The sequence below is a fragment of the Antechinus flavipes genome, chromosome 2 (assembly GCF_016432865.1).
Source record: "Antechinus flavipes isolate AdamAnt ecotype Samford, QLD, Australia chromosome 2, AdamAnt_v2, whole genome shotgun sequence".
NCBI classification, from domain to species: domain Eukaryota; kingdom Metazoa; phylum Chordata; class Mammalia; order Dasyuromorphia; family Dasyuridae; genus Antechinus; species Antechinus flavipes.
Window position 1 is genome coordinate 551,947,464 of NC_067399.1, and position 16,412 is coordinate 551,963,875.

The 16,412-nt window shown below is 34.3% G+C and overlaps 1 protein-coding gene across 4 annotated transcripts in view; it reads right to left on the reverse strand.

Moving 5' to 3' along the window:
- Positions 1–16,412, reverse strand: part of LRRK1 (leucine rich repeat kinase 1) — a 149,682-nt gene that overhangs the window by 69,958 nt on the left and 63,312 nt on the right. For all 4 annotated transcript variants that reach the window (XM_051980980.1, XM_051980982.1, XM_051980979.1 and 1 more), the window contains exons 5-7: positions 15,823–16,002; positions 15,073–15,221; positions 885–1,111 (exon numbers count right to left, since the gene is read on the reverse strand). In XM_051980980.1, the coding sequence (XP_051836940.1) occupies positions 885–1,111; positions 15,073–15,221; positions 15,823–16,002 (556 nt within the window). The remainder of the gene's footprint in view (positions 1–884; positions 1,112–15,072; positions 15,222–15,822; positions 16,003–16,412) is intronic.

Here is a 16,412-nt window from a genome sequence, read left to right on the forward strand (position 1 = left end):
TAGAGATCTGCCAATTAACTCTTCTCCATGTCAGGGAGATCCAATATAAGTCTCTTCAGCTTAGATGCTTTTTGGGGGAAAGCTATTTTTGCTTTTTTTTGTGGTTAGAGACACAACTGAGGTATTAACTGAGTCTGTAATCTGAAGAATGGGATGATGAGGAACACTCAAGTTTTTGATCAATAGAGGTAGGACAAAGATGGCTTTGCACCAGGGCAACAAATAAAAATAATTAGTTAAAATAGGAAGCTGTCAGAGAGCAGCTGAATTGAACTCTGCTCCTGAGCAATGCTTTGCTTTGGTGTCTTGGATTCTTATTGTTTTCATTGCCTCCATCCCCACCTCAAGTGGGAACAACCTTCATATCACTAAACCCAGAATTCCTAGTTACAACTCTGTATGTGAGTCACACTTGGGGGTGGTGCAGGAAGTACAGTTTCACACCAAAAGAATATTTGTTCAGGTATGTCATGCTAACGTGTCAACCAAGATAGTCCACAGACTATCTTAGGTGACATTTAGTGCTGGTCCAGCTGATCAATCATTTGATTAAATATCAAAGATAGATCTTTCTAATAAGAACTCATTGATATTTATTGTATCCTAAGGATAATACTATAATATTATGGACCTAGTCAGAGATAGCAATGCATTTAAGGGAATGAAGTAGGAAGGGGGGTAGTGGAGGAAGAGGGTCTTTCTCTGCTGGATACTGATTTATAAAAGGGCAGGAACTTCCTACTCAAATTTCCAAGGGGAAATTATGTTTGAAAACATAAAATAAAATTATGGAAAATTGACAAGAAGAGAAATGTAACTCTTTCCCTGGAGAATGAAATATTCCTTTCATACTCCCTCTTCCATGACCTGTGACTACAACCCACCTGGTACAGATGATTTCATCAGAGGATTGCACACTGGGCAACTCTACCAGCTGGTTGTCTGAGAGATTCAATTTTCGGAGATTTATCAGTCCCCAGGGAATGACGGATGGGAGGGAAGTCAGGCAGTTGGCAGAAAGATCCAATTCTGTTATCTGACATGAAATATCGATTAGCCAATCTAGATCCACCCATGGTAACTTCAGATGGGACCATTTCACACGGAGGGCCTAAAGTTTGGTGTAGAGAAAAGAGAAGAAAGGAAAAACACATATTAACATACATTCAATCAGCAAGGAGCCACTATATGATGTGGTATAATTGCATTCTTTTTTTATTTTTTAAAGGTGAATATTTTCCATGTTGTTTTATGATGAACATAATGCCACAAAAGAAAGAGCAGGGGTTTTAAACTTATTGGCTCTAATTCTTAATATTTACATTTTTCTATTTGACTTTAGAAGAATCAGCTCACCAATCACTGGTCTCTGTTCTCTCATATATAAAATGAGGGAATTGAATTAGATTATCTCTAGGTCCCTTCTAACAATGAATCTATAACTAAAACCTTATCCATTGGTAGAAGGAGATGGTTACAAAATGATCAGAACCATTAAGTAAGTTTGCTCTTCCCTGGACTAGAAAGGTTGGCAGTTTGCTTGTGGTGAAGAAAAGGATATGGTTAACTGCTGGAACACATAATCTGGATATTTTTTCTTACATCTTGATTACCAATGAACTTGAAGCCCAATTAGGTTTCTGAGGAAGGAAATCTGGTTTTGGGGTCTGTTTCTCCAAAGTAACTGGAAATCCATATCGGAAAAAAAATTAGAAAAGCAGGAATATAAACAAAAATTAGTGCTTTGTAAATGGAAAAATGTTAACAACCCAATGAAGTCTGCATGGAAAGATATCAAAAAATGGTTTGGAAACTATTTAGCCAAATATTTTTGCCTTCAAAATTGGCATTGTTTGAGGCAATTCCTTCCATGGACACTAGATGGTGGCATATTACCTAATTTTATTTAAACATTCATTCCTTCTAGAGTAGAAGTGACTGGGATAGTTTATTATTTTAGAATCATATAGATATAGAAGAAACCTGACAGAGACAGAGAGACAGACACACAGAAAGAAAGAGAAGGATGAAGAAGAAGAAGAAGAAGAAGAAGAAGAAGAAGAAGAAGAAGAAGAAGAAGAAGAAGAAGAAGAAAAGAAGAAGAAGAAGAAGAAAAGAAGAAGAAGAAGAAGAAGAAGAAGAAGAAGAAAAGAAGAAGAAGAAGAAGAAGAAGAAGAAGAAAAATGAGAGAGAGAGAGAGAGAGAGAGAGAGAGAGAGAGAGAGAGAGAGAGAGAGAGAGAATGAGCACCTATTTCAATCATGTCCTGCATTCAGGTCTGAACCTCTTTTTACCATACTACTATTCTAACTGATTTATGCACATAGAGCCAGAAGTGAAGCTTTTTTTGGGGGGGAGAGGCTGAAATTGGAGTTAAGTGACTTGCCCAGGGTCACACAGCCAGGAAGTGTTAAATGTCTGAGACCAGATTTGAACTCAGGTCCTCCTGACTTCAGGGCTGGTTCTCTATCCATTGCATCACCAGAAGTAAAAAAACACAATCAAAATATCATTGAATTTTAGTTCTGTAAAGGATTTGAAAATCACCTAGTGTAATCTCTGAATTTGAAAGACAGTGGCTTTGAGAGCCAGAGAAATGAACTACTTTGGCTACTCAATGACAGTAACAGCAAAGAGTCTAGGTCTAACTTCCGTTTTAACACTAGCATCTACTAGGGGTTGGTTGCTTTGAGAAGGATGCTACTTAAGACTAATATGGAAAAAGATATTTCATATTATTTTGATATCAAAATATAAAATATCAAAAAATCAATAAATATTATTTTGTTATCTAAAAAACTTGTTATTCCTAAAGAATTTTTGATTCTCTGCTCTTGTCAGTATGTCATGAGAAAAAAAGGATAATTAAATGATTCTTCACAACTAAGATCTCATGATTTTCTGCCTACATTTTGCATTATCTAAATGGATGATCCCATGATAAAGCTAATGAAATCACATATATAAAGTACTACCTACCTCACAGTGTTGTGGGTAGGAAAGCCCTTTATAAAACTAAAAGCTTTGTATGGATATGAATTGTCAACACTTTTTCAAGTCTTATGAATGAAAGTCTATAAAAATACCCCTAACTACCACAACAGAAATCTGTATACTACAAAATGAAGAGGTTTAGTGAATTTAATAAAACCAGTTCTCAGTACAGTACAGGTCAACCCTAAAAAATGGAATTGTCTGTTTTGCTTACAATTGCAGCATGATTTAGTAGACTGAGTTAATATATTTAGGTTACATTTCTGGCTCTGCCACCAAATTTAACTGTGATTTTGGGCACTTTATCTCTCTACTTCTTTTTACCTATCTCTAAAATTAGAGGATTCAACTAAATGATTTCTAGGCTCCTTTTCCCTCTCTAAATTACATAGCTCTAGGATATTATCCTCAACGGAAAGACATAACTCAGTATTCTTCATGTTCGCTGTGTCAATGCTCATGAGTATTTTTCCCCTGATTAGAAAAAAAGTTTTCTTCAACTAATACCTTTATTCTTTTTTAAGTAGCTATCTTTCTGGCTTCTTCTATCTAGTATAAGAAATCTAATATGTAATCCACAAATACAGAAGGTGGCTCTTAGCAGTAGAGTGAAGAAGCTGAGAAAAGCAGCAATAACCTTGAGGAGTCTGTCATAAGGCACTATGTTTTCCTCTATCCTTTAAAGAGACCTCCCTCCTTTCTTTTGTACCCTTTACTGCCAAATTGCTAGAAAGAATGTTATCTACTTTCCACTTTCCTATCACCTACTTTTTTTTTTTTTTAAATGATATGGCTCCTCATCTTACCATTCTACTGAAATCACTCTTTCCCATATCAGTAATGAAGTCCTTATCTCCAAATTCAACACCCCCTCCCCACTTTTAATTGCTATTTCTCATCATAAGACTACCTGTCTCATCTCTTGGTTTTTGCATTGCTGTGCTTGTTTCCCTGATCACATCCATCTCTTGGAATCTCTAGTTTGTATTAAGACTCAGTAGAATATATTTCTGACTATTGGACTATTTGCCATCTAGGGAGGGGGTGAGGAAGGAGGGAGGGGAATTGGAACACACGGTTGTGCAAGAGCTAATGCTTAAGAATTGTTCATGCATATATTTTGAAAAATAAAAAGCTTTAATAAAGAAAAAAAACTGGAGCTACTAAAAATACTAAAAACTAAATAAATATACTCCAGTCTTAAAAAAAAAAAAAAAAAAGACTCAGCTGGAATGTCACCTTTTGCATGAAGCCTTTCCTGGTCTTCCCAGTGCCTACTGACTTCTCTTCTAAGGTTACTTAATATCTATTTTGTTTATACTTTTATAGATGCACATTCTCTCCCCTTTTAGAGTATAAACTCTTTGAGGGTGGGGAGTGTATACACAACTCCTGGCACAGAACAGATCTTTATCTATGCTTATTGAATTATTCCCAGTAGTCACTCTCCTTGTTGTCCATCTTTTCTTTTCTGATCTCTCTTTTCTTCAATTCTATGTCACCATGCTCTCCTGGTTCTCTTCCTGACTCTAGTAGTCTTTGGTACTTTGGCAACTTTCCTGAGTCCCCTCCCAAATCTCCCTTTATTCTCTTTTCTCTCAACTCATCGGGTTAACTGGCCTATTGAATTTCATTATCAACTATATTCAGATGTATGTCAAAATCTTTATCTTTGATCTTAATCTTTACTCTGAGTTTCAGTCAGTGGTTTCTAATACTCTGTTGTTTATCTCTGCCTAGATGGCCTGCCATCACTTCAAAACTCTAAAATGGAAGTCATCTTCCTCCCATAGCCTGCCCCTCCTCCTAACTTTACTATTACTGCTGACACCATAATACTCCTAAATCCCCAGCTTCAAGCTCTCCAAATAACTAAAGAAAAATTTCCCCCCACAGCTGAGCCCTATTGCTTCTGGGAAACAGTTACTAGGACTTTCTGATTCTGCTTTAGAAACATCTCCTGCATCAATTCCTTTCCATTTATTTTTACTGTTATCAGTTTAGTTGAGGAACTCATCTTTTTACTTAAGGTTTAATTTTTTATTCATTTTAACCTTAAGACCTTCCAAAATATGAACCCCCAACCTTCCTTTCTGACTGAGTACATTTTAATTCCTTTTATAATAACTAGGCAGTAAGGTGGTGGAACAGATAGAGCACTGGACCTACGGTCAGGAAGACCAAAGTTCAAAGCTTGCCTCAGATACTAGTTGGGTGATTCTGACCAAGTCATTTTGCCTCTCTTTGCCTCAAAATAACACTTACTCCATAGGGTTGTTGTGAGGATCAAATGGGATATTTTTGTAAAGCACAGTACCTGGCACAAAGTAAGCAGTTAAGAAATGTTTGTTCTCCCCTCTTCAAAGACATTTCAGTTTAGTAGGGACTATATACACAAAAGTGTATAGAAATAGCTACAACATAAAATGAAAACAACAGAATTTTAAACTGAGCTCTGTCACTCACTATTTGTGGCATACTGGACAAGTAACTTAATCTCTTTCTTTAGGCCTGAGCTTCCTCATCTGTAAAATGGGGAAGCTGGTACTGTTTATCTGTGAAGGTCAATTAATAAACATTCATTAAGCACCTGCTGTGTATCAGGCATTTCCTAATAGTTGAGGATATAAATGAAGTGAATGAAACAAGCTCTACTGAGAAGGAACTAGCATTCTAACTAGGGAGACAAATAAAGATACATTCTTATACGCTGGATAAATATAAGGAGAACAAGTACAACAGAACTGAATAAAAGGTAGGGAGAAAGAGCACTAGTAAGTGACAGGGGTCAGATGCTTAATCTGGGTCTTGTAGGAAGAAAAGGATTATATGAGGCAAAGGGGAGAAGGGAGACCTGCACAGGTAAGGGGGAAAGCAAGGGTAAAGGTATGGCGATGGGAGACACAGTGTCAGTTGCCTGAAGAACAGCTAAGAAAGCCAATTTGGCCAGGGTAGAGTCATATTCCATGAGGGTAGAAATACGGGTTTGGGCCAGGTTATTTATTAAACTTTGAAAACTAAACAGAAGAGTTTATATTTTACCTTTGAGACAATAGAGAAATCATAATCATATATACAATTTAAGAAAAATCATTTTCTCAGATAGGTGAAGGAAAGATTGGAGCAGAAACAGTTGAGTCAGGGAGACCATGAGATGTGACAAAAGACAGAACTAAAGGAAATTGTATGTTTAGAAAATGAGATAGATGAGAGGGTGGAATGGCAAGACTTAGCAATGAACTGAGGAAGAGCAAAGGTTCAAGGAAAATATTTCAATTATTAACCTGGAAGACTCAGAAAAACCTTTCAGTTCTATGATCTAATGTGATATGTCTCTGAAATATTCTCCCCGCTCGTGGTGTCTACATACCATGGTACTTTATACATAATACACACTCAATGAATAGTATTTATTATCAAGGTGTTTAACTTGTGGATATATGATGTTGCCTTAGCTTAAGTCCAATCCATGCGCTGTATGGCTCAATAGCTAATGTAAATTAATTAGTTCTATAGAAGGATAGAGACAGCAACAATGATAAGAACTGGTGTGAATTCACTGGTATAAAGAACTTCCAGGTGAAGAAACTTCCTGTACCAATCCAGGAAGGCAACTGCTCTGTGACTTATATACACTTAGACAGCTGACAGTCGGTATGTCATAGGCAGCCCTTATATCCAGATCTTCTTGCTTTTCTTTGGCTTTCTATTTTCTACACTAAGCATCTCTAGTTTTACACAACTAAATTTTATATTCATAAAATGTGTATATATACACACAGGTAATGAATGCTATTATATACACATATTTATATTTACACACACACACACACAGAGGCACACAGGTGGATATATGCATAAACATACATACCATATACATATGAAGAAAAAAGGAAAAAGAATGGGGGGGAATGGAAGGGGAAGAAAACAGGAACAGGTAAAGGATGGAAGGGAAGAATATATAGGAGAAAAAGGTAGAAGAAGAAGAAAAGGAGAAGGAGGAGGAAGAACCGTTGTACAATCTTTGGCCTTTTGATTTCTGGCCAGAGCTGCTTTTAGAAGGAAAAATATCTAAATCTAGGGTATCTCTATCCCCCAAAATATTCATAGTAGCACTTTTTTGCGGTAGCAAAGAACTAGAAACAAAAGTAGATGCCCAATGATTAGTGAATAGCTAAAAAAATTCTGGTACATGAATATTACTGTTCCATAAGAAACAAAGAATATGATGATTGTAGAGAAGTATGGAAAGATTTACATGAACTGATACAAATGAAATAAACAGAGTCAGGAAAACAATGTTCATAGATTGCACTAGAGTGAATTCAAAGAACAACCACCATAAAATAACTGAAAATGCAGGTTAAAAAATTACAAAGAACAAACTTCACAACAAAGAAGAAAAAATACCTCCCCTCTCTTATTTGCTAAGAAGGTCCACTGTGTGTGTAACATTGCATTTAATATCACTCCCTTCCCCCCCCATATTTTGATTGGGTCTGATGATTTTTTTTCCTTTTCCTTAAACAAAAAAAGAAAAAAACTATGATGAGGGATGGTTCTCTCAGAGGCACAGAGGAAGAGATACACGAGGAAATCTACATTAGGTAAAAAACAAACTATATCAGTAGAATATATATTTTTTAAAAATCTAAAATATTTCAAATTTTTGTCACCTTTTTGAGAAATGGGTAGGTATTCACAACTAATTTCTCTAAGCATAAGGAAGAAGAAGAAAAAAAGGGGGAGTAAGTTCCTAAAATCAAGTCTCCCTACCCCCCTGTCATTTACCTATGTCTTTTTAGAGTTTATATTGTTAGGTAGTGATTTTATGTCCAGAATAAAAAAAAAATAACAATAATAATGACAGCATTAAGAGTTAACATTTAAATAGAGCTTTTAGGATATACAAAACTTTACATATATATGTATGTATATATGAGAAGAAACCTTTATAAATTAATTTGATATTATAGTCACAAGTATTTTCAAAATGAAATTATCTCTGGTTGGAAATTTATGAAGATTGTATTTGGGGCTGAACCTTGTACAAAAACTTTCATTTAGAAAAAGTCATTTCCTTTGTCATATTTGAAGATTACAGCTGACCCAAATGTTTACTCAGAGACAGAAGGAGGGGAAAAAAACAACCACCATGCAATTAAAAAGGCCTCACATCTAGTACTGTTGAAATTTAAATCTATCATAGTAAGCTCCAAAGTCTTCATTTTTGCCTGTGTTTAGTCCAGGAAGACTCACAATAAACAAGATTCCTAGGGAAGAAAGCCAACAATGGCATGATTAAATTTATGAGCATCTCACAGCAAAATCAAAAACATAATGTCACTGAGACCTCACTAATACAACAAAATAGTGTAAAGGGATACCAACTTTCAGTACAAACACATGTATATTGAATGTGTCTCTGGGAAGAGAGAATGCCAAAAAGAAATTCTAGGTCAAGAATTATACTCCTTCAATAGCTAGTTTCAGAACAAATTTAAGGAAGTAGCAATTAAATGATCCATGGTTTCTTCAGCATGGATACTTACTACCAAAACCAACTGCAAATTTTCTATGACTTAGGGAAATGGTTTTTGAGAGCTGCCATAGTCTTTATAAAATTATCCCCTTTGCATCTAACCCTTGTGCACAAACCTCTCCAATTTGTCTAAGCTGGTCCTGGGATAACAGACAAAAGTTATTCCATATTCAAAATGGGACCATACTCAAAACCTCTCTAACCTGACAGAGTCTTCCAGAGTTTGCACTTTGCTGGCAGGGCCTATTAGAGCTAAGGACTTCTTCTTAACCAAAATGAAGGATTAGAAGAGGACTAAAGCAGAAACATAGTAGTTTCAAATTAGGAAACTAATGAGGAGGCCTGGGATATGAAGTCCTTGGAACTGCAAATAAAAGAACAGACACAATTTTGGAGTGCTGACATAGGATTTGGTGGTATCTTTAGGCACCTTGGGACTATACAATATCTACTAATAATATACCAGTAGGTCTAGAGCAGGGAGAAGAAAGATAAAGGGAAAAAAAAGAATGCAGAAGGGAGAAAGAGAAAAAAAGAAGTGAGAACAAGAAAAAAGAAGTATGTATATTAACTTGTAACAGAATAAATTTATACATGATAGACTAGCCATGTCTTCAAGGTGAATGACAGATTTCTTTCCTCCAAAAGAAGGAATGGATTACTAAGAAAAAGAATAAATATTTCTCAAAATATCTCTCAATACCAGTATGAAAAAGAGCATACTGAGTTGAGACAATAGTAGATTAAATTTGGATTAAGAAAACAAAACCAAACCTGACTTTGAATCTTGCCGTAGATTCATGGATGCAGTGTGACCCTAGTAAAGTCCCTTAACTTTTGCCTACCTCAGTTTTTTTATTTTGTAAAATGGGGATGATAATATCTAACAGGTTTGCTGTGAGGATCAAATGAAATCATATATGTAAAGTGACACTGCAAACCTTAAAAGCATCATCATTACTTTTTTCTCCCCAAGGAAGCTCAATCTATCTTAATAGAAGAAAAAATGGCAAAATCAGGATAAAAGATCTTTATTTCCTGTTCTTGAGAGAACACCATGATAACAATCGCAAATTAATTCAAGAAACTATTGATCACCTATACCACTTGCAAGGGAATGTGTTATACACTAAAAAAAAAAGTGAAATGAGACAGTTCCCTACTGTTACAGAGTTTACAACTCACTGGAAATTGAAGTGGTAGAGAAGAGATGCAGACAATTATAATACAGCTTAGAGCATAATAAAGGAGAGATATAAGATGAATTTCATGAAAAATCTGAGGAGAAGGAGATCATTTCCAATTTTGGAGTGATAGACTGGGAAAGAAAATTATCAGGAAAAGGTATCCTAAAAACTCTGGACAAAGCCCAATGTATAGTAGGTGTTTAAGAAATGCTTATTAATTTGAATTGAATCAATAAAGCAATTGAAATTGAATTGACTGAAGGAAAGGAAGTATTTCAACAGAGATGGAAGAGGGGGTTTATTCAAGATATGGGAAATGATGAAAGATGGGAGATGAGAAAAATCCAAGGAATTGGAATACAGAAGGATAAGAATATAAGTTTTGGCTGAAAGAACATCTTGGCTTCAATAGAGAGCACATAAAATAGAACAGTTGACATATGGCTAGACTGATAAGTTGGAGCCAAATTGTAGGAGGTTTTAAAATGCCAGAGTAAGGAGTTTATATTTTTTAATTCAGTAAACAATGGGGAAATATGGAAATTTTTTGATTAGAGAAATAAAATCATCAGAGTGGTTATCCTTTGAAAATTCCTTTGACAGGGATATGAAGGCTGGTTTTTAAAAAGGAAGAAAAATGGAGGGAGAAAGACCCAATAAGAGACTAATTTAATATAAGAAAAATGCCTAAATTGGAATCATTATAATAAGAGAGGAAATGGAAAGATGATTGGAGAGATTAGTAAACTTCTCTGTACTTCATTTTTCTGCATCTTCAAGATGTGATTGTCTTAAGACCAGAAACCAGAGGCTAGAAGAACACTTGTTGAACATCTAGTATTACTGTTTTGTTTATTAACTAACCAAAAACCTGTGAGATTCTCTTACAACACTCAAATTTTAAGATACTGTGAAACCCCTTTTTACCAGACAGTATAGCCTTCTTCTCTTTACCCCAGTAATGGAAAGGTAGCTATTCCAGGTAGACCCCAAGAACCCTGGGGGCCTATAGAATTATGACTCTACAGCATGGGTTCTTATCCTGGAGTCCATGGACTCCCTGTGGGTCTAGGAATAAACTTCACAAAAGGTTTGTGAATGTGGAACTTTTAATATTTTGACAACTATGTTTCAATACAATTTGTTTCCTTTGGAATATCATGTATTTTATTTTATGTATATAAAAACATTACACTGAGAAAGGGCCTCAAGGTTTCATCAGGTTTTTGAAAAGGTTCATCACATGAAAATGGTTTTAAATACCTCTGCTCTATAAGCCACTAGAACATTAACTACAGTAGACTTGACAAAACTGGTTTCTACATGGAGGAGATTTGGATAGGCATGTGAATAGTTTTGCCCCAAAGTACACAATGATTCATCTGGTAGGTCACTATGAATTTAAAAACTATAAATATGCCAGTTTACTAGCATACATTTGATACAGAAGGCAATAGGAACGGTTGTTTTCTTTGAGCTGCCAGATTTTGGATTATTAGATTTTTTTTTTTAAGAAAACAAATAATTTCCTAAGTTAAGATCAAAACAAATTGAAGTTTCAGTTACTTTTTCAATGGTGAAAAACCAAACCAAAAAAGCCCCAATTCAACATTTGAAACCACTAAGCAGGGGAAGCAGCATCAGAATTCCAGGACCTAATTAGCTCTTTCCTGGCATTTACTACAGCTTTCAAAATGTTTTCCAGCTCTTGCTAGGGTGTGACAATGCCAAACCATGAAAGTCACTTCTCACAGAAACAAAATCAACTTTCCTCAGGATGCTCACAATGAAAAAATTAAAATAATGATATGACAGAAAAATATTCAACCAAATATTACTTTATTTTTTCTTCTTTTAAGAGAAGAAATTATCTTTTTAAAATTTCCTTCCAGGGGGTTGGGATTACTTCTTGTATAAAGAAAAGCAATGAAAGAAGTCCAGTTGCCTCAGAAAGAAATTATTTTGCCTTTTGAACTTTTGATGTAAAGTTTACACTGTTTATTGGTCTTATTCTATTTCAAATGTTTTGTTTCAGGTTGGACTTATTATTCTATTAGCATAGATAACTCCTAGTGGAAAAATTCCCTCTTCCAATAAGGTGAACACCTTTTCTGAAACTTACACATCTAGAATAAAGGTCAAAATCACAGCCTGCTGACACCCAAACCAGATTAAAATATAATTGGAAAATGTTTAACAAAATAAATAAAAATGCAATAAAACACAGACAATTCCAATTTTTAGTTTTCTAGGTCAATATGCCTCCATTGCTTTAGAACATTGAAAAGTGAAATAATTTGCCCAGGGATACATGACCGGTATGTTTTAAACTCAGAGGCCAGTTCTATCCACACTGCCAAGCTACCACTATTAATTTTAGAAGCCTGAGAATTGAGACAAATATGCTTAGTCTACAATATAATCCTGTACATGTAGATCAATCAAAATATCATATTTCATTATTAAAACAGAAAATATTTACAGAACACATTCTGTGCAATGAACACTATGGAGGACATATTAGCCTTCCTGCATTGAGGAATATTGTCTAGGTTGGGTTATACATTTGGGTTGACAAGATTTAAAGGATAAAAAAGTTAAAAATAACAATAAAAGAAAATGAAAAAAGACAGGATGGGATTGACAGATGAGACAATAAAGGCTATCACTTCAGAATAGTTTTATATAAAAGTCTTTTAACATGTAGCCCACAATTTTAAGAATAATTTTATCTAACTAATCTATTTATTTAATCAATCTAATCAAGTCAACATTTAGATAAATTATTAAATTACTAAATTAATTAAATTATCACTTACAATTACAATTAAAATATTATAATTATTTTAATGATAGAAAAATTACAACAAAATTTATTTTGAGGAACAAAAGGTTAAGAATTTCAAAGAAACTAAGAGAAAAGATGTAGAAAAATGGAAAAAAAGGAAAGAGATTTAGAAGTATTGGATCTTAAACTATATTATAAGGCAAGAGCATTGTTGAATTGTAAAATAGGAAGTTTTGATAATTTTAAATTAAAAATTTCTTATGTAAATAAAACCAACATAGCCAAGATTAGGAAGAAAGCAGAAAATTGGGAGAAAAACTTTCAAAATCTCACAATGAATATAATTGTGGTGGGATACTTCTGTGATACAAGAAATTATGAGTTGGTTAACTGAGAAAGATATGGAAAAACCTGGACCTTTGAAGGAGGATGCTACCTAACTCCAGAGAAAGAATTGACAAATATATATAGTAGGAATTACATATATGAATGCATAAATATGCATATCTTTGATAAATATGCATATATATGGATATATATATATATATATACATACATACACACATATGCACACATTAATTTGTGCTTAATTGCAATCTTCTCTGGAGTAGAGTGGGGAGGGAGAGAAGAAAAAATATACATCAGAAAACAAAAGAAAACCTTAAGGAAGCACAGAAAAGTGGGTTATTTTGAAAACAATGTATAGGATTTATTACATAGATTTTTGTGAAATGGAAATGTCTTGTTTTATATTGAATCCTCTTATGCTCTGTGGTATACATGGAAATGTTTTTTTTTTTTCCCTTCTTGTATTTAAGTTTAAAAAGGAATGAAAAAAAACCCCTATTACAGTTCTATAATGTAGCAAAGGAAGAACGTGAATCCAAATCTTCTAAGGCTGGTTTTCTATCTACTGTGGAATGCTGCCTCTAATATTGATTTATTTGCCTGACACACTACAAGTGCTTCATAAATGCTTATGGAGATACCTACTTATGTCAGGAAAATTTCTCTCTAATTTGTATAGTTTATGTAAAAAAATTTAAATCTGAGAATATGAGTAAAGGGAAATATAAGTTGAAGTCATTTGAAATGTATCAAATCAAATGATGTCTTGTTGCTGGCTGATCTCCAAAATTACAGAAAATCCTGAAGGCAGACGAGAACAATAAAACTATGAGATATTGAACACTATAAAAACTTAGCACTCACATTAAGCATTAATATCAAATGGCACAAATATTTATCTGTTGCAATACAGTTAAGGATGCATGACCAAGTATTTTCTGAACCCATCCATACAAGGTGCTGATATAGCAAAGACAGAAGTCAAAGATAGAAAGTGGATAGTTAAGGCAATTCAGATTTTAGCTGGCACTTACCTGTGGTTCACAGGACATTACTTTATCTGATTTACTAAATCTCAGTATTTCATAGCTGTTAATAAAAACCACTGCTAACGAAGTTTTATAGCAAATACAAACACATCTTCTTTAAGGTACTTGCTACTGAGATTCATATGAATTTTTTTTTTAAAAAGCTATGTGCTTCAAGAACCTCAACGAGATTTTATGAGTCACATTTTTTCCTGGTTTTATTTTCTCTTTTACTCCTATCCCAAAAAAGGTCTTAGCAAAATTTCTAAGCAGAGAGTCTGGATTTTTTTTTTAACCAAGCAAACATTGCATATGTTATCTACATATGCAAAAATCTGGGTCAGATACAAAGATGCAACGTAACTGACTTCATACCAAAAAAAGCCAAGTACACTAGGAAATCTTTGTGGACGGTATAATGGGATTATTTCTCAAATATATATTTTTAGAATGAGAGGCAATTTGACCTTGGAATCAGATCTGGCAAGGTGAAATTGAGCTTTTGGATACTCTTGGTAACTCTAAGACTAGAATCTGAAAAGAAGGTGCTGACCCACATTGGAAGGGGGGGATTCTCTTCACTGAGTAGTTTCTAATCCAAATGAAACCACAAATCCATCCACTTGTCCCTTATTTTTTTTAAACTAAATTACATGAGGATCATTTATAGCTAATGTAATGATAGAAATTTTCTGTTTCCCAATGACACAATCATGTCAGAATTAACCAATTTTAGGAGAAAAGTCATAAATGCAATATATGAAATACAGGATATCTCAAAAGTCTTAATGTAGTTTTAATAATTTTTTTTAGATTAGAGATGATGAATCTAAATGATGGGGCAGCCAAATGACACACTGGGCCTGGAGTTAGAACTACCTGAGTTGAAATCCAGCATGATATATTTATTAGCTATATGACTTTGGGCAAGTCACTAAAACTGTTCGTTTCAGTTTCCTCCTCTATAAAATAGGGATAATAATTGCACCTACCTCCCAGAGTTGTTGTGAAGATCAATTGAGATATTTGTAAAATGCTTATATATGCCTGGCATATAAGTGCTGCTTAAATGATAGTTATTATTATTAGTAGCTCAAATTACATAAAGATTTTTAGAACATCCTGCATAGTCACAATGGGTTAGGCCACATTTCAGATCTGTAGTTTTTAGGTAGTGCCTACTTACTGCTTTTGTTGGAGAACCATTTCCTGGTATGCTTGTCTCTATGAAATATTTCCTAAGGAGATGTTTACTTAGATCAGGACTATCCATCAGAATGTATGAACAGAAGAAGGCTCCATGACGAATCAGAAATATAGCAATATCCTCGTTTCCTAAAGAAGAGGTAAAAAAAAGAAAGCTAAGAGGGTTTAGTCTCTCTTTTTTTTTTTTCCACTCTGAGTCTTTTTTTTCTTAAGAAACCATAAGGAACTGGTTATTACCAATTGGGGGTGGTATTCAACATGTGAAAGAGGAACTAAGAAAAGCCTTGTTAATGTCTCTCTGTGTGTTACTTCCCCTGAAAAATCAAGATCCTATTAATGACAGAATTTTTTGGGATTTTTGTCATATGAGGTACCTTATAAAAATGTGCCCATTTGAAAAAGTTGATTCATGTTTTTGAATTTCCTCAAGTACAAAGGCGTCACAGAGCAGGATGAAGAGAATAAGGAAGAAAAAGAGAGTAAGAGATAGACAGAATTTGAAAATGAGAATATACTTAAATATAATAATATACTTAATAAAGAAAAGAGGGAAAACTGGATACAGATGCCTCCATCTGGATGAGGCTCTAAATGCTCAGGAGATTGTGACTGCTCTCTGGACATGGTACCATATCCATTAATAATCTTAATTGCTGTTAAAAATTTAAAAGAAACAATAGCCCCAAATCCTTAAGGCTTGGTAAAGACTTCAGTAAATACAATTACATACCTGACTTGATAGCTGCATAAAGTGGTAATCTTATAATGACTGGAAATTCATTCTTCCTTACTGCATAGCTTTCTGGATCAGCACTATAAGTAAGTACTAGGAGTTTAACAACATCTAGGTGTCCTTGTTGGCAAGCGATAGCTAGCATCCAATTCAGCAGTCGTTGGTAGCTGCATGGACCTAGCAAGACAATGAAAAAAACCAAAAACATATTGAATAGTCCCATCCAATGTTACCACCATAATCCTTTCATTTTGGCTTTGATGAATACAAACCTGTATTTAATTAGTAGATACTTGCAACAGGTTGTTAACATTTAGCAGGGATGTGGGGAATAGATGGTTCTTTTAAGTACCATGATACTTTCTAAATTTTCTGTAATTATAACTGACATTCAGAAATCTTTAGGAGCTATTCCTTGAAATAACCAGCACACTCAATAAACAGAGAATGCGTGGGTTGCAGTGCTGCAATATTCTCAAGTTTGAATTAGCACGACAGCTTTTTTTTTTTTGTTCAATCTCCATGGAAATTACCTCATTCTTTGCATGCACCCTTAGCAACCTTCGTCATAACATCATCTCATTTCC